Source organism: Lemur catta, chromosome 4, assembly GCF_020740605.2.
Source record: "Lemur catta isolate mLemCat1 chromosome 4, mLemCat1.pri, whole genome shotgun sequence".
Classification (NCBI taxonomy): Eukaryota; Metazoa; Chordata; class Mammalia; order Primates; family Lemuridae; genus Lemur; species Lemur catta.
The window spans coordinates 56,689,047-56,713,147 of record NC_059131.1 but is presented as its reverse complement, the minus strand read 5'-3'; the positions used below and the strand labels follow the sequence as shown (position 1 = coordinate 56,713,147).

The 24,101-nt window shown below is 50.2% G+C and overlaps 2 protein-coding genes across 2 annotated transcripts; both read right to left on the bottom strand.

The window, feature by feature from the left end:
* Positions 1-345: 345 nt before the first annotated feature.
* Positions 346-13,157, bottom strand: SMYD5 (SMYD family member 5). The gene is given in 14 exon segments (XM_045549862.1): positions 346-1,816; positions 1,913-1,947; positions 1,949-1,984; positions 3,148-3,242; positions 4,127-4,183; positions 4,603-4,709; positions 5,055-5,125; positions 5,348-5,410; positions 6,196-6,300; positions 6,877-6,946; positions 7,334-7,455; positions 7,946-8,085; positions 8,882-8,990; positions 13,023-13,157. Coding segments are annotated over 14 exon segments (1,254 nt in total). The 5' UTR covers positions 13,119-13,157; the 3' UTR covers positions 346-1,668.
* A 3,104-nt stretch (positions 13,158-16,261) lies between these two features.
* NOTO (notochord homeobox) lies at positions 16,262-23,492 on the bottom strand. Its single transcript, XM_045549859.1, has 3 exons — positions 23,081-23,492; positions 18,673-18,887; positions 16,262-16,503 (listed from the first exon to the last, which is right to left on the bottom strand). Exons 1-3 carry the CDS (start codon positions 23,490-23,492, stop codon positions 16,360-16,362), a joined length of 771 nt encoding a protein of 256 aa, XP_045405815.1. The 3' UTR covers positions 16,262-16,359.
* Positions 23,493-24,101: the final 609 nt, after the last annotated feature.

Here is a 24,101-nt window from a genome sequence, read left to right as displayed (position 1 = left end):
ACCCATGTTCAGAACGTTAGTCTTGGATCCCAACACAGCTTCCCACTCAAGAGCTGAGGAAGACACAGGAAGCCCCAGTTCAGCCCCCTGGGGACAAGACATCTTGTAGCCTAGAATTGGGGCTCCAAACTGGAGCTCAGAGGACACTTGCTCTTGGGCTTTAGAACACCTACACAGCACAGTGCAGATAAGAGCAGAGATGAGCCCAAGCTGGGGAGCCTGGAGCTTCCATTTCCTGCCATTGCCTGGTCTAACCTGTGCCCCTTTGCACCTTCCTACCTGACTGCTGTGTGCCCTGGGCAGCCTGTCCAGCCACTTTCCACAAAGTATTCCTGCAGAGGCCTGTCACCACTCACATTTTATTGAGAAAAGTGGGCAGGCGGTGGTGGGAAGGGGTACTGGCTGCCGTGGAGTAAAAACCGAGGGGGCCAGATAGGCAGGTTCCACCTGGCTCTATTGTCCAGACAAGGGCCTGTGGGTTGGGCACCTGCCCTGCCCGGGATCCCTCAGCAAGACGTGGTAGGCCCCTCCAGGAAAGGAAGGCACCAAGAGTGATGGGTTGTAGTTCCCACAACATCCAAACTAAGAGTGAGGCGGGTGGTGGTGCTAATCCAGGGGAAGGAGGGGACACAGTCAGGGCTAATCTCTAGCCCAGCTCCTCTAGGTATCTGGAAGACTTCAATGTTCCTCTGTGGAGACCATAGAGATGGAAACCGAGGCCAGGACAGCCCCTTACTGACCCATTTTAACTAGCCCCAGCGAAGACTAGAGCATCCTCAATTAAGGAGCACAGGCCTGTCAACCCCCAAGTCTCAGCCATGCTGCTAGAGTGCTCAGTGGGAAGAAGGTGTGAGAAAGGGTGATGAGCCCCCACATTCCCCTCCTGAGCAAGGCAGAGGCTTCTTCCTACCCCACAGGGCCAGCCACTGTGCCAGGGCCTGAGGGGCAAGGCACAGGCAACAGAGATTCTGGAGTCTGGGGAAGGGGTTAATCTCCACGTCCCCAGATGTCCAAATGGTGGGAGTGGAGGGGGAAAGGGGGAAGTAATCCCCCTGATCCAGTGTTCCCCACTAGACAGCCTTAGGGAAGGGGCTCAGGAGGCCAGATCCTTCTGCCTGCCTCTCCTTGCCGGGCTTGTGGTCAAGCAGTAGCCTTATAAGCTACAACTGTGGCAGGTGGGAGGTACGGAAGTAGGTGAGGACACCTTACTACCGCCCCTTTCTGCTTCAATAAAATTGTTCTGTCTTCGATTTGCCATATTGTTACCCCCCTCAAAATGAATCAATAGCAAGTTGAGAGGGGAGAAGCCTCACATGGATGGGTGAACGTGGGCCGTAGGGCCAAGGGGAGGAAACACTGTTAGGCCCTGACCCGGGTTCCAACCCCTCCAACCCTAGAGTGGAGTGAGCTCAGGAGGAGGCTGGTTCTGAAAGGCTCAGTGACAGTGCAGAGCATAAGCCACCTCAGCAGCAGTGTATAGGGCATGAGGTCTCATGGGGGTTGGGGGCCTGGGGTCCAGCCTCTATCCTACCCTCTGGCAGGGAGAGCTGGAACAGGGGAAAGCAGGCAATGGGAGTGAGGAGTTCCTTCCTTCCTTCCTCTTCTCTGGGGGAAGGGCCCCCTTTTCCAGCAGCGTCTGGGGCAGAGCTCCTTCTGGGTAGGGCAACATCACACATCAGTCATCTCATCCCCTAGCTCTGCATCTTCTGGCTCTCCTTCCTCCTCCTCTTCTTCCTCTTCCTCCTCTGAGGTCACATTGGGTTCATCAGCCTCTGCCAGGCATTTGGGACAGGAACAGATAAACAGATAGTTCTCCCTGCAGAAGTGGGACGAGGGGGAGGGTGAAAAGTCAGGCATGCATTGGGATGGAGGACCCAGAACCCAGCTGCCCAACCATGTTCCCAACTGGCACCTGAGGATCTTGTGGCGGCTGTGGCGGCTGCGCTCACCGCTGACAGCAGTCTAAGTAGCTGATACAAATTTCCTGTAGGGCAGAGAAGTGGGGTCTGATGGTCTGTGCTCTGTATTAGATGGGATAAAGGCCTCCCCCAACACCTGGCCTCTCTCCAACCACTGCCCCGTCTTCAGGAGTCAGGCCTGAGCTGCCCTTCAGCGAAGGGGTGGGCTGCCCTGATCCAGTCCCCTGTGCCTTCAGCAGGCAGGCCACTATAAGGCTCCTGTGTCCTAATCTATGTCTGAGACAGAGAGGAGACTGTGGTTAGCCTCAGGACATGGTGAAAGCCGCCAATGGCCAATGTCTGTGGCTAGGATCAGAGGTTATCTTGGTGTAATGCTACTTGCTCTGGAAGGAGATTCAGCCAGGCTTCGTGCACTGTACCAACAGCCAAGATCTCAAACCAACACCAGCCTGCCAAGGCCCAAGTCACAAAGAGCTATCTCCTGCTTTCTTAGAAACTGCAGAATTGTTGACCAAAATGTAGCTGGGGTCAAGAACCTAGACACACAGCTGTCCTTCAAACACTGCTCTGAGGCATTCTGGAGTTGTATTTTGAAGAAGGAGAGTAGGGTTATAATGTAGCCATGGGCTAAAACAGTGGTCCCCAACATTTTTGGCACCAGGGACTGATTTCATAGAAGACAATTTTTCCACAGATGTGAGGGGACAGTCAGGATGATTCAAGCGCGTTACATTTCTTGTGCAGTCAAACCTCTCTGCTAATGATAATCTGTATTTGCTGCCACTCCCCAGTGCTAGCATCACCACCTCAGATCATCAGGCATTAGATTCTCATAAGGAGCACACAACCTAGATCCCTCACATACACAGTTTATGATAGGGTTCCTGCTCCTATGAGAATCTAATGCTACCACTGATCTGACAGGAGGTGGAGCTTATTCACTGATTCAAGTGATGGGGAGTGGTTGTAAATACAGATGAAGCTTCACTCTATCGCCCCTCCTCCTGTGCAGCCCGATTCCTAACAGGCCACGAACCTAATGGGTACCAGTCCACAGCCTGGGGGCTAGGGACTGCAGGGCTAAAAGACTTAGGCCCTGGGCCATGTGGGAATCCAACCCAACAGCCTGAACTTTAAGAGGCTCTAGCCAGTGCTGCCCCTAATCCCTGGGGATAACTTCCAAGGCCCACTGCCCACCCAACCCCTCATAGCTCCTGGCCCCCCTCACCTCTCCTGGCTTAATATCCTCCAGGGCGGTGACATGCAAAAGGAAGTTGTTTTCTGGGAAGGAGGTCTCTGCATTGGGAACACAGCTGTGGTTGCCTGGGTCACAAGAGGCAGATAATGAGGATTATTGACTAAAAAAAATAATGGCCTCAACTTTGCAGAGCTATGGGTTCCATCCTTTCTTGGTCTCTTATCCCTGCCAGAGCTGAACAGATACTAGAACCCAAGTTTCCTGACTCCCCATCCAGTGCTCTTTCTTGAAGGCCACAGAGCCCAGGCACAAATGCACTCCCACATCACTCCCCATTCCAGCCTCTCACGACTGGCCAACTTCATTCTCAGTTGTGTTCCCATTGTCTCTGGAGGGATGCCTACACCAGACACTGAACTCAGTTCTGTCTGCTACTGGACATCTGGTAATGGCTGACTCAGGCCCCCTGAGAACCCAGTTTGGTAGGGGTACAGTGGCATTGGGGCCTGGGAGGAGTTTGCAGGGAAGAAACCAGAAGGTGGGAGGCTGAGATCTGGAAAAGATAGTTGTCTGAGTGACTCTGCCCCTCTCCATCAGGTGCTTCGTGAGACCCGCCTTCTGGTCTGAACTCCCTCTTCCCAAGATCCTGAGGGCCTCTCAGGCTCTCCCAATACTCCCTATCAAATCTCACAGGGCAGTGATGGTGCAAAGGCCATGCTTCCCTTTACAGAATCAGAGCTCTGTGCCTGCCTTCACACAGGGCCTGGCCCACAGTCAGGTTTTATATATAAGCATATATTAAAGCACAAGCAGTTGGATGAATGAATGAAACAATAATGGAACAAAAAGGCCCAAGGGAATTCCCTAGGAAACTCAGACCTAACCCTGTTCCCAGACTCAACCCTACTAGCCTACAAAGGGCCAACTGAGAAAGATGAACTGTGGCTGTGAGGCCACCTGGCAAAGGCAGAAACACCTGGGACCATCCCTCCTCAATGCCGTAACTCACAGCAGCTCTGAAGCACAAAGAGGCCAGATCCTTCACAGTTAAGAAACTCGCCGGTTGCTGTAAGACAGTAATATGCAGACATTATTCTACCCATTTTACAGGTGAGAAAAGGAAACTAGGCTCAGAAGGACAGGCACTGGCTCTACTGTCCTGCCACCCCACCACACTAATGCACCCAGTCCCTACCACTTTATCTAAACTTGCTTCTCTGAGACACAAACCTTGCTTTTCTGTCTATGACATCACCCTATGTTCCAGCACTCCCCCTCCTCCCAGCATCAAGCTTCTGGATGGATCATGGGGCCATTTCTCACTGTGCGTCCTATGGACAGATCTGAAGCTCCACACAGGCACATAGGGATTACCTTCCCCCCAGCCCCCCATTAACTCAAAATACCCTGGGGACAGACTGGGTGTCCCCCATCTGCCTGGGGGTTCTCTAAGGTTGCGTGAGGCCAAGGCCCCATCTCACCAACCTGCCTCGATGTCCTTATACAGTTGGTCAATGAAAGCATCCAGCTGCTCGCGGTCCTGAGGCTTCAGCTCCAGAGCGTCACAGGCATGGACCCATTGGCTCAGGGAGCTGAGGGTCCCAGGCAGCCCATGGTTGGAGAGGAGGAACCCCAGGTCACAGGGCTCTCCACCTCCAGGCAGGTTAAGCCCAGGAAGAAGGGTCTCCCACCCCTGCCCGATTTTTTCTCCAGGGTAGGGGCCCCATCTTCCCTAAAAGTCCAAGGCTCCCAAGTGCAGACTCCACGGCCTCATTCTTTCTGACTCCCCACCACTGTATCCAGTTCAGCCCTCTAGCCACAGAGTCACACTCTACCCCACCCCAGTCTTGAGCAGCACTGTGGCTACCTTCCTCAATCAATCTCCCACCCAATCCCTGAGAGATAAGTCCAATAGCTCTGGAATATTCTCTCCTAACCTAGTCCCAATTCCTTGGCCATTGGTCCCAACGAGAGCAAAGAGAGATCGGAATCCATCTGGAGTGAACCACTGTGGGGGAGAAAGAGAGGAGATGAGTGCTCAGGTTACAGCCACTTGCTTTTCTTCCTAACATGACTCTGTTCAGGAAGTCTTCTGTGAGTCAGGCCCATCCCAACTCTAGAAGACCAAGCTGATTTTGGCTTAGCTGCCCCAGGAGGAGACGCTGACTCAGCTGCTCCTGGAGAACTAGAGTGACAAGGCTGCCATTTTTCCTGCCCTCCCCACACTCACCTGGCTGAGTGCTTCCTCATAAAGGGCCTCTGTGAAGAGTCTCCGCAGAAGGTCCAGTTGGCCCTGGTTTAGGGGAAGCAGGGAGAGACTTGCATCCCTGGGATTTCCCATAGCACCCAGGCAGGGCCCAGAAGACCAGGAGAGGGAAGAAAAAAGGGCCAGCTCTACAGACTGAGCTTCCCCTGGGGGCAAAGGAAGACCACAGAGTCCTATTGCCAAAGAGTTTTGGCAGTCCACTGGCCTGCTCCCAGCCAAAATTTCTCCTCATTTTCCAGCACTTGTACCAGCAAGTCTGAGGCAGCCTGGCTTAGAACGTTTGTCCTCATCACCATCCTCAAAGCTCTCCTGCCCCAACTCCAGACTAGTAGGCTCTCCCCTTCCTTTCCACTGAATTCAACACAGGAGGGCCTACCCTAGATGCATCCTGCCTCCACCCTCAGGCAGCTCCTGTGTGGAAGTCTGCTGTCCTCAGTGAGAATCAGTACGCTGACTGGGAATGGGCGCTCAGTACATTGGCAGTTTCACACTACTCTCTGACTCTGTGGACCCCTCTATCCTGTGACGGGAGTTCTGCCTTCCTACAACAGGTACAGAGTGCTTTCAGGGCAGAGGGTTCTTCCTCTGTCACCACTCTACTTTCCCACTTTCCAACTGTAGGGCCACATTAGGTCATGAAGTTAAATAGTGGCCAGAATGTCTCTGAATCAATTTTTGAGCCCAGGTTCTAAGCCATTCCTATAGCTGGGAAGGGATCAAATGTGGAACTCTCTACAGGTAGCCACATACATCCTAGGCTATTTGGGGAAGGCAGGGCGGCGGGGGGAGATGGGTCATCAGAAAAGACTAACCTTGAATTTGTCCCCCAGGAGTTTGTGGACAATTTCCTCCTCCTCATTGGCAGTTTTGTTACAGAATTGAGAGAAGAGCCTGATCCAACGGTCCTTATCCTTAGCCTGCAGTGAACAAATATACTTAAGGGTCATGGACACCCACCTTAGCACTGGCACTCCGACCCATGTGGGAGGGGCAGCTGTTTCAAAAGCCCCTGCCATCAGGGAGATCCTACCACACCTGAGCTTCCAGGAGCCCTTCTTCTGCCCGAGGCTTACTCCCCAAGCTGTCTACCCCCCACCAATTCCCCAGATGGAGGGGAGCTAACCAGTTCAACAACACTTGGAAAAACAGGAGAATGACGCTGATTAACAATATTAACAGAAGGTGGTTGGAGTGCCTTCTCTCACTTTAGGTAAGATACAATCCTGAAAAAGTGCTTATAAATTGAATGCATACGTTGCTGCACCCAAGACATCTTCTTGTACATCAAAGACCAAATAAGCCCCGGCTCCCTGACTCCCCATGCCTGATTTATGTCGAGCATATTCCTAAGGTTTTACATAGCAAGCAACTCTCTTTTGTGAAGGCCAGGAAGAATTCTGCATCTAAGCTAGGGCCTTGAGATGAGAAACAGACCAAGACTAAGGGTTGAACAGGGCCAAAGTCAGCTCCCCAGGAGGGTCAGGTGGGCTCACCTGCTTCACTGTGGCCACCATCCGGGCCATCAGCATGATGCTTGCTGTCTCAGGGGGATAATGAACACTCCTGGGAAGGAGAAAAAAAGTTTTGCCTAGAAATTCCTTCCCCAGTAGTTGAGCCCAGGGAAACCCAGTCTGACTGGTAGAGAGAAACCTTCCCACCAATTTCATCTATTACAAAGAGAGAAAGTCACAGGCAGGGACTCAGGCAGGACTTGGCATGCCCCTGGGCTTAATGGGGCTCTTTCGGGGAGTGTGTAAAATGCTGAGGATAGCAGGACTGGCAGCCCAGAATAAAGGCAGGAGGTTGGGAGATGTGACCTCTATTTAACCCTAAGAATGGAGAGAAAATCTGGGGGATGGTAACTTAAGAAAGATGGCAACATCTGCTGAGTCCATGGAAGGCAAGCAGGGAGGGGAGAATAAAGGAAAGAAGAGAGGAAAAAAGACCTACCTCCATGCCTCCTGTAGCTTATTGAGAGGATGCAGGGGGTCATCCTGGGAGGGGCCGGGGCACAGGACCTGGTGGTATTGCTCAGCAGCCGCCAGCCGACACTCTGCACTGCAGTACATCACCTGTTAGGTGGGGTGAGGTCAGCACCCCAGGATCTGGCCATGGGGTAGCAGGGGGCAAGGCAGAGACTTCCCATATAGTACTCACCTCTTCTAACTGCATTTCTTCCACAAAGAACCCCTGAGCCATAGCTCAGAGGTATTATGAGATGAGAAAACATTAGGGTGCCCTGGGACCATGTGCAAAGTGCACCTAACCTAGGCTTGTAAAACCACAGAAAGGCAAGAGAACTTTTCAGGTAGAGGGGAGAGCCCTGGCCAGGCCCTCAGGAAGAAGGCAAGCTCCCCAGCAAGCCCGTTTTCTAGACAATGGAACTGGGACAGGAAAGATGAAACTGTAACAATATCCAAGCCTTTTCAATATCTTGCCCCTACATTGTAGCTTTCAAGGGCCATGACCAGGTCTGTCTTTGCTCCTGTCTCTCCAATGAGGACTTCAGCTAAGGCCTCCCTCGCCCACTCCCTTACAGGTAAATTCCCCGGACATGCTCACCTGGCAGTGGGGACAGTTCTGGTGGAGGTCCTTGCGCACAGTGCACAGCTCTGGGTGAGGCAGAACCTGGCCTGGTTTCCCAGTCAGCCTCTGGGCGTTCTCCTCAGCCTTCTCCAGTGCCCGAAGGCAGTGGTCACAGGCTGAGGGTGAGAGCCAGACATGACAATGTAAGTGTCACGACAGCAGGGGACACATCTGTCCTTTTCACAGACACATTCAAGTATCTCCGGGCTAGAATGGTGCCCAGCACACAGCGAGTGCTCCATAAAAGTTTGGGAAGTGAATGAATGACTACATTAATGAATAGAATGAATGAATGAATTTTTACATGCATCCAAAGGTGGATGATCCTCCTCCCTCTCAAAGACCCCCCCTAGTCCCTACTGTCTGACTCTCCCTCCTTCCCAATCAGACCCACTCTGTGGGGCTGCCCCCAACTACCCCCACACTGGGCTTTCCTCATCCTCTGGAGCCAACTGACCCTCTTTTCATGGTGTGTCTCCAAGCTTAAGAAAAGTGTGAAAAAAGCATGTGGCCAGCAAAGCTAAGGGCATCCTACTTGCTTTGGACTCCTCACTCAGCCTTCTCTGAACAAGGGCCATGTGGCCTCCTCTTGCTGAAGGGCTCCACTTTGGCACAGAGCCCTTCACCATGACGTCCAGTCCCTCGTACTATGGGGCCAGACTCTGAGTCCTGCCTGAGTGACATCCTCCCACAGGAAGCATGTCAGAAGAGCTTCCTACTGCAGGCTCACAGCCCCAAACAATTGAAGTCAGACAGAGGCATGGTTTTCAGGCAGAGTTCTCCAAAGGGAGACAGCATTTCCTCCCAACACCTGGAGTCTCGGAGACATCAACCAGTAGGGACATATACTCTCTTCTGTGCACAAAGGCAACTGGGCCCAGCAGCCATGAGGAGTAGGCAAGATGTGCTCACCTCGGTATTGATAAAGTGCATTCCAGAGAAATTGCGCAGCCACCAGGGGCTGTTCTACGAAGATGGTCTCCCCCTTCCGGATCAGCTGTGTGGCAAACAGCCCCTTTCCCTTAAAGGGTAGAGAGGGAAGAGGATGGCCATAAGAAGGGACAGAGGACATAGCTCCAGGAGCTCCGAAGAGGCTGTCCTGCCTCACCCTGACATGCCTCCCTCTTAGCAGAGGCCTCCACCTCTGAGGGCTCATGGAGAGTGGTCAACACCCTCCATAACTGCCTCCTCTAGAAATGCAGCTCTGACTTACTTCCGGTTGCACCTCTCTCAGCATATTCAGAGCAGAAGGCCTGGGACAGGGCGGGAACCACCATGGCAGCCAACTCAGACTACTCACAGGAGGAGAATTTTTAGGATGGCCAGAGCAGGGCCAAGGCTCATAGCATGCTGGAGCCTCCTGTACCAGAGGCTGGTAATAGCAGAGCAGCCTTCCCTGAGTCACCCATGTGCCCTTCCAGGATCCTGGCAGTACTGCTGCTCCTCAGGGTTGCAGAGAAATCCTACACCATGGAAGAGGGAGGCCGAGTTTGGGGAAAAATGTGCCCTCTTCCTTGGTCAGCTGGGTACCCACGGCACCTAGCACAGTGCCTAGCACTGCTCAGGGGTTACACTGAAAGAAATGAGCTAATCCTAGCACGAGTTCTATTGTTAACTTGCTGTGAACATTTGAGCCAGTTGCTTCACTTCTTTGCATCTGTTTCCCATATGAAAAGTGAGTATTATAACAACACTTACCAGGTAGTTTCCAGGATGCAATAATATAGCACAGATGAATGAACCTCATGAGCTAGCTCTACTTCCTTACTACTCAGTGTGAGGTGCATGGACTGGCAGCATAGACATCACCTGGGACACTGTTAGAAACACAGAATCTTGGGCCCCACCCAAGAGCTGCTGAATCAGAATCCGCATTTTAACAAGATTCCCACGTGATTCATATGCATGTTGAAGTTTGAGAAGCACTGGTCTAAAATAGCATACACATCATGTAAATGATGAAGGATGAGAAAACAACCTCTGAATTGCCATCTCTCAAATGTGCAAAGGAACTCAGGAGATGGCTTCAGAACCCAGGCAGCTATTGGTCTTGCTGAACACTTACTCCCCCTACTCACATAGAGAATTAGAGAAGAGGATTGGTGCTCTGCCTACACTGAGCTGCCACAACCAAGGGAAAGGAAAAAAATGCTTGACACAGCAGTGAAATGTCCTGTCACTGTAGCCTCCCAGGTAGCTCCCTGCTTCCTTCTAGCACTGCTGCTCTGGCCTGACAGGGGTGCCTCCAAAACTCAAAGCGGCAGGGATGTGCGGACCAGGACAGGCCCTGAACAGCCCATGCGCCACAAATCTCAACCCTATGAACAACTGTGGGAGCTCTTCTTAACAGTAGAATGGAACAGGTGAAACAAAACCATGGGGCAAAGCCTCAGACACACCCTTGACTGTCTTCCTGGAAGCCCCTCTCCTATGCCTTGTAGCCCTGGGACCCAATCTAGCAAAATGAAAACTTGGCCTTCCTCTATGGGATAAAATGATATGAACAGGGACCCACTTAATCTCTGACAATCTCAAACTTCAATCTCCCTCTCCCTCTTTCTGGAGGACCAAATACAGAAAATATTTAGTAATCAAATATTGTTGTTCCTTTATAAAGCCACTCATTTCCAAAACAAATGGAAGTGTTTGAAGAAAAACAGCTCTCACTCATAACATCAAGAAGCACTGAAACTTAATGGAAAGGGGACAAACCATACAAACATTATTTCCAATCTGAAAAAGAAAGTTTAAGAAAAGATCATGAAAAATTCTAAGACTATGCAGTAATTTTTTTTTTTTTTTTTTTGAGACAGGGTCTCTCTGTCACCTGAGCTAGAGTGCAACGGTGTGCTTATAGCTCACTGCAATCTCAAACTCCTGGGCTCATGTGATCCTCCTGCCCCAGCCTCCAGAGTAGCTAGGACTACAGGCGCACACCACCATGTATGGCTAATTTTTTCTATTTTCAGTATAGACGGGTCTCACTCTTGCTCAGGCTGGTTTCCAACTCCTGACCTCAAGCAATCCTCCCCAGCGTCCCAAAGTGCCAATATTACAGGCATGAGCCATCTCACCCTGCCTTGCTGTAAATTTTAAAATCTTGATTAAATGGTTTATTTTCTAGAAAAATACAAATGACCAAAACTGAATTCAAAAGGAAGAAAGCCCACAATAAACCATGTTGATATCTGGCTAGTGTGCACCAGTATAGCAGTCCAGCCGGCATCCACTGGACCTGGTCTGGTTTCTGTTCTGATTGGTCATGTCCCTGGCATAATAGTTGGTAAATTTTTAAAAAGTCATTCCTGCCAATATCCACAGAAGCATTAAAAAGTGGTCAAAAAGTACTACCACATGAGGCCCCAGTTTATATGAATTGGTTTCATGAGCCAATTCTCTCCTTCAAAGAATAAAAAATTCTCATGCTATTTAAACTATTTAATGACAGAAAAAAAAAATGGACAGCTTCTCCATTTTACCAAAAAATAAGCATACACACAAAGAAAAAAAAATCGCAAACCAATCTAACTTGATGAATACAGATACAAAAGACCCAGGATAATCCATCTTGTGACCAAGTCCAGGTAGGTATGTGATTTTCTCCAGCAGCAGGCAGGGAGAGGACTCTCAGCTGGAACCTTAACAGAAGACTGGGACAGGGCATATGTGCAAGGAGAGTGGTTGAGGTGATAAAGAGGGAAGGAGTGAAGAAAGGAGAAGACTGAGAGATTGGGGGCTAATGAAGATAAAGATGAATATCACTGCAAACTAGGAGTGATAGAACTGAGAACCCTTCAAACTGCGGGCCACCCAGGAGCACTAGAGGTTCTGGGTAGAAACGGAGGTAAGAGCAGCTAAGGAGAACAAGGATGTAGGGGAGCTGATTTACTGGGAAAGACAGGAGTGCTCCAGATGCCTCTGGAACAGAAAGAAGGCAAGGGAAGGTTGGGTTGAGAAACTGGATCAATATGATAATGCTGACAGCAAGAGACAGATGACTAGAGGGCTAACATCTTGGGCAAGGACCAAGGATACACACAGCCACTACAAATAATAAATTATTCATTCTCACTAGTAACCAAAGAAGCGTAAATGAGAACAAAGCAATACCATTTTGCACACATCAATTTGCAAAGATAACTAGGAAAGAAAACAATGCAGGAGAGAACAAAAGGATGTCTGCACAGAAAATGAACTCCAAGACCTTTGACTCCAGTGATGAAAAATAAGTAACAACAATAAAGGGCCCATTAATAAGGGATTAGTTGAGTGAACTGTGGTCCTCCACGGAAGAGACTATTCTATTCAGTTCTTAAAAATTAACACGTAGAAATAGGTTTATTACCATTGATTCACTGCTGCATCAAAATGCAGATCCTAAAAATGTAATTTTTATATATACATATTTGCATAAGTATAGAATTATGAGTGATTTTTATCTTTTTTTTCCTTACATGCATTTTCTATTTTTTTCCACAGTGAACTTTTAAGACACGGTAATAAAATGACAAAATCATTTCACTTTCCTACTAAAAACCCTTCAAATGCTCTCATGGCCTTGGGGTTCTGGTCCAAATTCCTTAGCACTCCAAGGTCCTTCGTGAAGGGTCCTGGCCTCTCTCCTCAGCCCCACACCCAAATCTCACTCAGAAAGTTCCCAGAGGACCCACGCTTTTTGATACCTCAGTTCTCTCTCCCTAGCACGTCTCTATCCACGGTTCCAGGGGCCCAACAGCAAAGCCCCCACCCTTGGCCAGGAGGCCTCGGACCCCCTAGCCCCGCCCCAAGCAGGCACAGCAAGGCCACTGCTTGGCGGGTCGGGTTGCGTCGGGAGGGGAAGCGCAAGGAGACTGTGGAAGCCCAAGTCCACCGCGTGACCGCGCCAGGAGCCTGAGCGTGGGGACAGACACGGAGCCCCCAGGCCGCGAGCAGGGGCCGAGCCGCAGCGTCCAAGCGGCACAGGAGCCACTAGGCTCCAGCCTTGGGGTCCCGCGGGGCTATCTCCAAGGCCGAACGGGGTTGGGGCTCCCGGCCAGATCCGCCTCGGCCTCACCTTGGCGCTGCTCACGAAACGGACTTCCACTGAGACCCGGGCCCTGCCCGCCACGCCCACGCAGAAGGAGAACACGTCGCACATGGAGGCCGCCATCTTGGGCGCGCCTCCGCCTTCTGACCCTTGACCCCGCCTCGACCTGGGAGGTCCCGCCCCTTTTCAGCCCCGCCCCCGGCGTGAGTGTCTGTGAGGCTGCGAGGGTTTGCGCTCTAGTGAGTCTGAATTTAGGTCCCTTGGTTCATTGACTGGGTGTAGCTGGGCCTTTCTTTGTGCTTTTACATCTGTGTATTTTTTGTCTGTGTCTTTGTGACCACTATGTACCTCTGTATCAGAGTCCATGTATGCGTATGTACTTCTGATGTGTGTCTGTGTCCAAGTGCATGTTTGTATGTCTGTTGTCTGTGTCCACACAGTGGCCTGTCTTAATTGAGTAAAGCACTCTTTGGACCTAGCCCTGGACCAAGGGTTGGGAAAGCAGAAGGCACTTACTCCTATTCTGACCCTCAACCTTAAGGGAAGGACTAGATTTGTTTATACCCTCGGATTCACCCCACCTACAAAGTCCACCACAAGATTTCGTTTCTCCATAAACCCTCTGACAGCGGGGCAGACAATCCTACGGAAAGGGCAAGGTGGACATGTGCCTCTCCGATTCTTCAGGGGCTTGGGGACCTTGCAGCCTGTGGGTAGTGAAGGGGTCCATGGTAAACCTCAGATCTGAGGACCCCTGAAATCGAATGCAGAAGTGAGTGTGCATATGCACATTATCTGAGAAGAGAGAGGAGTCTGTTCTCCCATTCAGGACCCCAAAAAGCTGCAAACCACTGACCCACAGCTAGGCTCGACCATCATGCCTTATTTTGTTTCCTTATCCCCAGTTGATTCTGTGTTCCTTGAAAAGAGATCTGTGTCTGCATCTGCTATAGTCTTATGGTGACATTTGGGGACTGAGTAGAGCCCAGTAACTGCTGTATAGGTAACTGACATGATTTAAAAAAAAAAATACGCTTTGGGGGCCTTGCCACTCTCAGAAAACTCCACCTTGAGGGCAGCTGGGGACCATGCCCTCACTCCCTACCAGCTGGCAGGACGGACCTCCCTCTACCCCTCACCTGAGCCCCCAGGAGTTAGTCTGGAATCTGAATGGTCTGTACTACAGAAATGGCCTCTGAAAATGCTGGTGGCAGGCTTTCCAGGAGGGTAGGCTGTCAGGCTTAGTCAGGGTCAAGAAGGGAAATAATAACTGTTTTGTGAAAACCCAGCAGAGTTTGACAAAGTGCCAGCCTTGGCATAGACAGAATAAACTGTTCTATAAAAAGATGGGAGGGGGTTGTGGTGGGTAGCTGGAGGGGAAGAGACGGTGGTCAAGGTAGCATACTGCTCCAAGAAGGCAGCTGGGCCTGAGTTCCTGAGAATGGCAACAATTCAGACAAAACAAGAAAACTTTCAGAATCTCTTGTGAGGTGAAGTGGGCTAAACAGTCTACCTTCCCCTCGTCTTTGCTCTCAACTCCACCATCTCTGGTGGGGAAGTCTTCTATGCCCAGACACTGATTCAAGGAGTCCCCTTCTCCCACCCTTCCCTACCCCCTGCCCAGCCAGGCCAGGAAAAGATTAATCCCTGGGAAGCTAAAGCTGCTACAGGTACCACTCCCCCAGGTGAGGGGGGCTGTGATATTGTGAAATATATATTTGGTCTTGGAATCTCCTAAGTGATATCTTATTGTATGCTAATTGAGTTGATGGCTGATAGCCCTAGCTAGCTTCATGATGGGGGCTGCTCACCAGAAAGACCAAGGATTAGAGGGTTAGGATTTTCAGCCTACCTCCCAACCTCCCAGGAGGGGAGAGGGACTGAAAAAAAATTTTTTTTTTTTTACAGCCAGGGTCTCTCTCTTTTGCAGGAGCTAGAATACAGTGGCATGCTCAAAGCTCACAGCAACCTCAAACTCCTGGCCTCAAGCAATCCTACCGCCTCAGCCTCCCAAAGTGCTAGGATTACAGGCATGAGCCACATTGCTCAGCCTGAAGGTTAAATCGATCAACAGTGGTCAATGATTTAATCAATTGTGCCTATATAAGTAAAGCTCCACAAAAACAGATAGGGTTTGGAGAGCTTATAGAAAGCTGAACATGTGACAGTTCCTGGAGAGTGGCACACCCAGGGAGGGCATGGAAGCTCCATACCCCTCCCCCATACCTCATCCTATGTATCTCTTCATCTGTATCCTTTGTAATATCTTTTATAATAAACTGGTAAGCATAAGTGTTTCCTTAAGTTCTATGAGCCACTCTAGCAAATTTATAAAACCCAAGGAAGGATTCATGGGAACCCCAATTTATAAATGGTCCATCAGGCTAGGCGCGGTGGCTCATGCCTATAATCCTAGCGCTCTGGGAGGCCGAGGTGGGAGGATCACTCGAGGTCAGGAGTTTGAGACCAGCCTGAGCAAGAGCGAGACCCCATCTCTACTAAAAACAATAGAAAGAAATTAGCTGGACAACTAAAAATATATAGAAAAAATTAGCCGGGCATTGTGGCACATGCCTGTAGTTCCAGCTATTCTGGAGGCTGAGGCAGAAGGATTGCTTAAGCCCAGGAGTTTGAGGTTGCTGTGAGCTAGGCTGATGCCATGCCACTCTAGCCCAGGCAACAGAGTGAGACTCTGTCTCCAAATAAATAAATAAATAAATAATGGTCCATCAGAAGCACAGGTAAAACCTGGGGCTTCTAATTGGCGTGGAAAGTAGGGGGCAGTCTTGTAGGATTGAGCCCTCAAGCTGTGGGATCTGAGGCTACCTGCAGGTAGACAGTGTCAGAATTGAACTGAATTAGAGGACACCCAGCTGGTGTTGGCTGTTTGGTGTGTGGGGAAAAAACCCATATGTTTGGTCACAGAAATCTTCTGGTGTTGACTCTATGGGTGAGAGCAGAGGAAAAACAGTTTGTTTTTTCTAAGGGGGCCTAACCTTAACAGTTTCTGCATGCTTCGCACTGGGCCTGGCACACTGTAAGTGCTCTACACATATTATCTCACCCATGAACGGTCTAAGTTATCAAGACACCCATTATACAGATGAAGAAAAAAGCGTCAGAAGTTCAGGAACTTGACCAAAGGCATAGCTGAAGGCCAAAGTTTGTGCCTCTGACCATTACATTATTCCAGTTACCAGGGCTCAGTATATAAAAGAAGTTCCCTGCTTTGACAGTTCAGATTCCTCTGGTTAAAAACGCTCTGTTGAGATGTGGGGCAGAGAGGTCCAGTGGGTACCCAGAACAGGAGCTAACCCAGGCCACCTGGGTAAGGCCCCTGTCCCAGTCCTCAGCCGTCCACTCCCTACTCAGAGTTTTCATTCTGGATGCTGGCGTTCGAGCTGCTGGAGGGCTCATCCAGGGAGGCAGCCTTGGCAGACTCAGGCGGCAGTCTCAGCTTTTGCTCTTTCTGATACTTGACCCTGCGATTTTGGAACCAGATCCTCACCTATAATTGGGGAGAGTGGGCAGAGATCAGAATGTGACCAGCAGGTTCCAGTGCTCCCCCGTTCTTGGAGTGACCACCCCTCCTCTGTCCAGCCAAAATTTGCTCTTCCTTCTAAAGGAAGCACCTCCTCTGAAACATCCTTTTCTATAATTCCAGACGCCATCCATTCATCCAATGAGTCTTTATTGAGCTCTTAGTATGTGTTAGACACCATCCTAGGTGATGATGATACAGCGGTTAGCAATAGAGGCATGGTCCCTGCCCTCCTGCAGTTCACGGTCTATTAGAGGGACATTGGTAACAAACATGTAAACAAAGAAATATATAAAAACAAATGGGGTACAAACAGGGGTTTGGGTAGGGGGAGTGTCCATGAGGAACCAGCACTAAAGCTGAGGCTTAAAAGAAGAGAGGCCAGCCCAGCGGGGACTGAGAAGAACAGGCCAGTGGGGCAGGGGACAGCCTGTAGGAAGGCTCTGAGGTAGAACCAAGCTTGGAGTGTTTGAGGACCAGAAGAGAAAACGTGGCTGAGAGTGAGAGGGGAAGCCAAAGGAGGGAAATGAGAGAGGTCAGCAGGAGCCAGATCACCCAGGACCTGGAAGGCCACAGGCAAGGAGTGTCACCTGTGAGATTTTTAAGTGGGATGTGACATAGTTCTATTTACATTTTTTTTTTTTTAAGGACAAGGTCTTGCTCAGTTGCCTGGTCTAGAGTGCAGTGGCATTGTAGTTCACTGCAACTGTAAACTCCTAGGCTCAAGTGATCCTCCTGCCTCAGCCTCCCAAGTAGTTGGGACTACATACAGGTATGTACCACCATGTCTGGCTAATTTAAAATAAATTTTTGTTGTAGGAATGGGGTCTTGGTATGTTTCCCAAGCTGCTCTCAAACTCCTGGCCCCAAATGATCCTCCTGCCTCAGCCTCCCAAAGTGCTGGGATTACAGGCATAAGCCACCATACCCAGCCTATTTATGTCTTAAGAGCACTGAACACTTGGCTGCTGTATGAAGGAGGGATAACAGAAGCATGGAGATGGGGGTTGGGGAGTACTGCAGTGGTCCAGCAAGAGCTGGGGGCATATGCTAGGGACAATGGGGGGAGATGAAGCCATTCCAGCCGCATTTTGGAGGTAGAGGTGACAAAGCTTGCTGATGGTTGGAAGTCAGAAAGAAGGAGGAATCTAGGATAGCTAGGTTTTTTTAACAATTGGGTGGATGGTGCATGGTATGAGAAAGAAACAGATTTGGGGAGGAAAGCAGTCAGGAATTGAGATTTAGACTTGTTAGGTGTGAAATGCCTGAGACATCTAAGTGGAGACATCAATAAGGTAGTGAGATGTATTACATAAATCATAAGAGAGAAGGTTGGGCTGAGGATACAAATTTGGGAGTCATCAGCTTATGGATGGTACTTTAAGCAACAGGAACAGATAAGACCAGCTGGGGAGAGACTTTGAGGTTCTAAATGGAAGAGTAACCTGCCAAGGAGATGGAAGTGGCCAGAGAGCTAGGAGTAAAACCAAGAGAGCGTGGTGTGTGGAAGCCCAGAGAAAAGTGTGTTTCAGTATGGGAAGGAGTGGCTGACCCAAGAGCTGCTGAGAGGTGGAGTAAGTTGAGGAAAGGAAAGCATCTGTTGGCTTTGGCCACATGGAGGCTATTGGAGACCTTGCTGAGAAGTTTGGATGGAATGGTAGGGAAAAAAGTCTTGTTGGAATGAGTTAGGGAGTGAATGGGAGGTGAGGACACAGAAAGAATGAACATAGCAAGTCCTTGAGAAGTCTGTCTGCGAAAGGGACAGAAAAATAGTACAATAGCTGGAGGGGAATATGGGAGTCAAGGGAATATTGATTATTTTTTAAAACATTGAGTCTCTTGAATATCTACTTAATTTCACTAATAGCTCCTTATTTAGCATGGAAGTACTTTATTATAAGTTTCTAGACTAATAATCTAAATTAACATCATATGTTGATCCTATAGTGTGACTTCAAATGGAACTCTTTTTCTCATTATATAGGGGATGTGCAAAAAAGTTAGGGCCTGACTCCCCAACAGCCTGGTACAGAGAGAGAGGGCCCCTGTCTTCCTCCCACCCCCAACTTGGGGCCTTCCAGAGGTAGTGTCTGTCCCCAGGTGCAGCCCAGCCCCCACAGGAGTCCCTGCTCTCACCTGGTTCTCTGTAAGGTTGAGCTGGGCTGCCAGCTGGGCTCTCTTCTTCCCCACCAGATTGTGCTGTTTTGCAAACACTTTCTCCAGCTCTTTCAGCTGCTCCAGTTTAAACATGGTTCGGACCCTCTTTTGGTGTCTGTCGGTGTCCTGAAGGTCCTTGGTTGGGACCCAGTCTTGGGGGCTCCAGAGGTCTGGGCAGGGAGCCAGCTCCAAACCTGAAGAGCAACAAGCAGCAGGGGGGGTTAGTCAGCAGCCGCCTGCCCACCCGTATTGGAGGGGAGAGAACACACCCACAAGTCCACTACCCTGCCTTCCCCTTGGCCAGGTAACATGGCAGGAAGGCAGAATGCAAAAAGACTGTACAGAAATAACAGGAAACAAATGAGAAAGAAAGGGCAATGCTATGAGACTCCTTGCCTTCACTACTCTCTGGCCAATGGCTTAACTTCTGGGCCTTGATAGGAGTTGCCAAACCTCCTCTTCTCCTTGCTCTCCTCTCCTCGCCTTGACTGCTTTGGGGAACCCCATGGGATGGGCAGAGGAGGCATCCCCAGGGATTCACCCTCTTCATTCATTCAACAAATACTTTTTGAATGTCTACTATGTGTCAAGTATGGTTTCAAGATAAAACAGAAAATCTCTATCTTCATGGAGCTTACAGCTTAGAAGTGGGGGAAACAGTAAACAAGGTAAAAATATATTTAGTATGTCAGATAGCAATAAGTGCTCAGGAGGGGGGGAAAAGCAGGGAGAGGGGACAGGGTGAGTGTGTATGTGTGTTGGTAGGGGGTAGTTTACATCTTCAGAAAGGGTGTTGGTGACATTTAAACAGGTCCACTATGTCTAGCCACTCTGTACATATGTGCCCTGCACATAGATATCCAGCTGGTAGGGTGAGTGGGGTCTAAAATTCTGCCTACTCTCTGTAGGCCCATTTTTGCCCCCTGACAAGGTGCTATGTCTGCCTGGAAGAAAGGATACCTTTTAAAGGGTCACAAAAGCACTATTCAGCTCGCCAAGTTGTGGACCAGTGGAGATGCATCAATCAGGGGGAAGTACCTGAGTCAGGGCTCAGTGGGGATGAGGGAGTGGGCCACTGGGCTATCTAGGAGGAAAGTGTTCTGGGCAGAGGAAGGGCAAGTGTGATGTTAAGTCCACTCAGCCACCACCAGCCTTGGGGAGGCCTCAGGGCTGGCAGACAGACTGCTCCAATGAAGGGAACAGGGCTGGGGTCCTGGCTGCCTGGGACTCCAATCACTGGGCCCACCAGGCTTACCATGTGCCTGACCAAGGTAGGACTAAAAGACCAGGAAAATCCTAGCAGGCATACAACCTGGTATAGTCTGTAGTACCTAGTCTCTCCTGCCTTGTTTCAGAATCATAAGTAATTATGACCCTGGGAGAAGAAATTAGGCTGTATTGTATGTTCCTTAAGAGCTCTGGTTGGAATCCTAGCTCTGCCACCAGTTACCAGCCACAAGACCTTGGGCAAGTCAATATACTTCAGTGAGCCTTGATTTCCTCTTACTTTCAGAGATGTCACAAGGATTGATTTTAAAATATGGTACTTGTGAAGTGCTTATTACTGTGCCAGCTACAGAGCAAGAAGAAAGTCAATGGTTGTTATAAAAAGTATAACACAAGAGATAATGCAACAGGGAAGAGATTGATTATTTTCAAATGGATTAGTTCCAGAGCTGGGAAAAATTAAGCTGGATCCATACCTAATACCATGCACCAAGAAAAATTCCAAATGGAGCAAATATTTAAGTGTAAAAAGGCAACCCCACAAAAATCTAGAAGAAACCAGGGGAGAATTATTTTATTACCTCGGAGTGGGGAAGGTCTTTCCAAATATGATACAAGACATAGAACTCATTTATAAAAAGATATATTCAAACACAAAAATATTTTAAAATTTTGATTTGTAGGTAGGGGGAGAAAAAAATAAAATATTTTTCTACATGACCAAAAAAATACCATAATCAAAGTCAAAAGGCCAGTAAACTGGAAGGGGGGGTACTTGTAATTCATTACAGTCAAAGAGCTAATTTCCCAATATAAAAGAGCTTCTACAAATGGATTGATTTAAATGACCAACCAGAAAAATGGGCAAAGTACATGAACAGATAGTTTACAGAAAGGGAAATACAAATGGCTCTTAACATGAAAAGATGCTTAATCTCATTTATATTAGAGAAATGCACATTGAACCAACACAGAGATAACATTTTCTTTTTATCAGATTGGCTTAATTTCTAAAGTTGGATAACACACTGTGTTGGCAAAATTGTGGGGAAGGGGAACACTCTTAGACACAGCTGGTGAAGGGTAACGGGGGTACCAGCTGTGTGGAGGGCAATCTGGCAAAACTGCATGAGCATATACCTTTTAACCCAGCAATCCCAGCTACACTAGAGAATCCTATGTGCAGGGTTACTCATTGCAGCACTATGTATAATGCATGATGAGAAACAATCAGTGGGGCCTGATTAAATAAATTGTGATATATTCTTACAATGGTCTACTCTGTAGTTGTAAAAGCTCTTTATAGATTGGAAAAATCTCCAAAATATATGGTCCAATGAAAAGAGTAAGGTGCAGAGTAGTGTGTATGGTATGTAACAGGGAAATGAAGGAAAGAATATATATGTATGTGTGTGTATCTATATCCAGGTATTAAATATGCATAAAATATCTCAGGAAGTAGGTGGCTAGGGGTCAGGAGCTGGAGAAGACACTCTTCTTCATACATCTTAGTACACATTTTGACATTTGGACTGTGTGGCTATAACACCCATGCAAAAACTAACTTGAAAATAAGACAACTGTAATATAAAGTAGTAAACTGGTGAGGTGTGGTGACTCATGCCTGTAATCCCAGCACTATGGGGTGCCAAGGTGGGAGGACTGCTTGAGACCAGGAGTTCAAGACCAGCCAGGGCAATGGCAAGACCCTGTCTCTAGAGAAAAATCCAAAAATTAGCCAGTCATGGTGGTGCACATCTATAGTCCCAGCTACTTGGGAGGCTGAGGCAGGAGGATGGCTTGAGCCCAGGAGTTTGAAGTTGCAGTGATCTGTGATGACACCACTGCACTCTAGCCTGGGCAACAGAGTGAGACCCTGTCTCAAAAACAAACAAACAAAAGTAGTAAACTGCAATTCAGACTTCATGTGTGTAGAGAGCTCAGACAAAGCTGACTTAGAGGCCAGGCGTGGTGGCTCATGCCTGTAATCCTAGCACTCTGGGAGGCTGAGGTGGGAGGATCACTTGATGTCAGGCATTCAAGACCAGCCTGAGCAAGAGCGAGATCCCATCTCTACTAATAAATAGAAAAAAAAATTAGCCAGGCAACTAAAAATAGAAAAAAATTAGCCAAGCCTGGTGGCAGGTGCCTGTAGTCCCACCTACTCAGGAGGCTGAGGCAGAAGAATAGCTTGAACCTAGGAGTTTGAGGTTGCTGTGAGCTAGGCTGACACCATGGCACTCTAGTCGGGGCAACAGAGTGAGACTGTCTCAAAAAAAAAATGGGGGCTGACTTTGCACAGCTCCCCGTTACAGTGGTGTGAATCTGGATGGGGTTGCGAGTCCAGGGGAAATGGAGGATTGCGGGGTACCCTGGGAGTAGGAACCAGGGAAGACTGTGTTACAAAGATCCTGGTATGGGTTGATAAGACTCGAAATAACTTTGCTCCCGTTTTCCTCATGGGGATATGGGGAAGCACAAACCAGTCAACGAAAAATGGCAAAAGCCCGTATAGATGGATGTTAATACTAGAGGGAAAAGTTACCTCAACAGTTAAAGTCTCACGGGATTTAAGTGCCCAGTGCTCAAGTACCATCCTAAGAGCTCTGTAAGCACACAGGCTCAGAGCAGTTAAGTGTGGAACCCAAGTTCTCATAGACGTGGGCAGTGGAGGCGGTAATGGGGTCTCCTCCTAACAGTTCCTTCCTAAACAGCCCCACCTGTAGCGTCCACTTCTTCCAGAAAAGGCAGGACCATGGGTTCGGGGAAGCCGCTTTGGGGAAGTGTGTGCACCACCAAACGTCACCCCAAGCGGGTGTGGGAGGGAGCCTAGGGACGCGGATCCCGGGAGCCCGGCTGGGTCCCCTAGCGGCCCCAGCGCTGGCCTTGGCAGCCTCCCGAGCGCGTCCCTGGCCCGCCCGCACACGCGCTGTCTCCGCCCTCAGCGGCGTGCTGGGAAGCCTCGCGCTGGGGTCTTTCTCAGCGAGGCTCTATCTCGGTCCTCGCTTTCGACTGCAAAGTCAACCGTCGTAGACCTCCTTCCGCCTCCAACCGTGTGTGGTTCTCAAACAGCGACTTTTCCACTCGGGTGCCAACTCCCACAGCCTCCACTCTCCAACCCCCGCCCACTACCCCGCACGCGGGCGCCGGGCTGCCTTACCTGTGACGCTGAGGCCCTGGAGGCCGAAGTGAGCCACGCGCAGCCCCTGCATAGGCTGCTGAAGGCATAGCGGGTAGAGACTCACGCTCAGGTAAGCGGGCAGCCACGTCGCCGGGCACACCCAGGGCAGAACCGGGACAGGATACTGGGAGGGAGCGGTCCAGAGAGCCGGGAAGACGCACGCGGAGCCTGACAGCTGGGAGACAGCCGGCACGCGGGGGTCCGGCTTCGCCAGGATGGCCTCGACCGAGAAGGACTCGAGGCGTCCTGGAGCGCGGGGCGCGCGGGGGCCCGCGGGGCCGTGCAGGAGCTCGGGGGACCGGGGCGCCGGAGAGCTGCCCGAGCGCGGGGGCTGGGCCCCGGCTCCCGAGGGAAGGGGCGGCCGGTTGCCTCGCGGCCCCGGGCTGTGCATGGCGTGGCCTTCGTCAGGGCCGGCGCAGGGAGAGGAACCGGGGGCCTCTGGGGCTGTGTGGGGAGCTGGAGAGGCGAGTGAGAAGACCCTGCAAAAGGCAGCAAGTAAGACTTGTTGCTCAGGACCCGCCCGGCGCTCAGTGAGGGCTCTTAAATTTGGCGGGGCGGGGCGTGGGCCGACCTTTTCTTCCCGCGGCCCAGGCGGGGCCTCCGAAGCCGTGCACGCCCGGCAGCCCCGGCCCACGCCCAGCCCGGGCTGAGGCCAGGTGGGCACATCGCCAAGGACTGTGCTCCCTCCCTTCCTCTGCTTTTAAAATGCCCACCCTGGGGCGGTCGGGGGAAGGACTCTGAGCTAGCGGGTGATCCTGGGCTAACCACCCAGGGAGCCGCTGGGAGCCGTCTTTGCCTCTCTGGTCACCGAGCAGCGATGCCCCCCTCCTCCCCGCCCTGCTGGGGCGGAGCTGCCATCTGAAGAGAGGTAGCGCCTCTGTCCAGGCCTGAGCTGATCCGCGCCGCCTTTGAAGCTGAAGCCCCAGCCAGATTCACCCAAGACCAAGCAGACGTTTTTGTTTTTGTTTAATTTAAATATCTATAAGCACAGTGAAAAGTA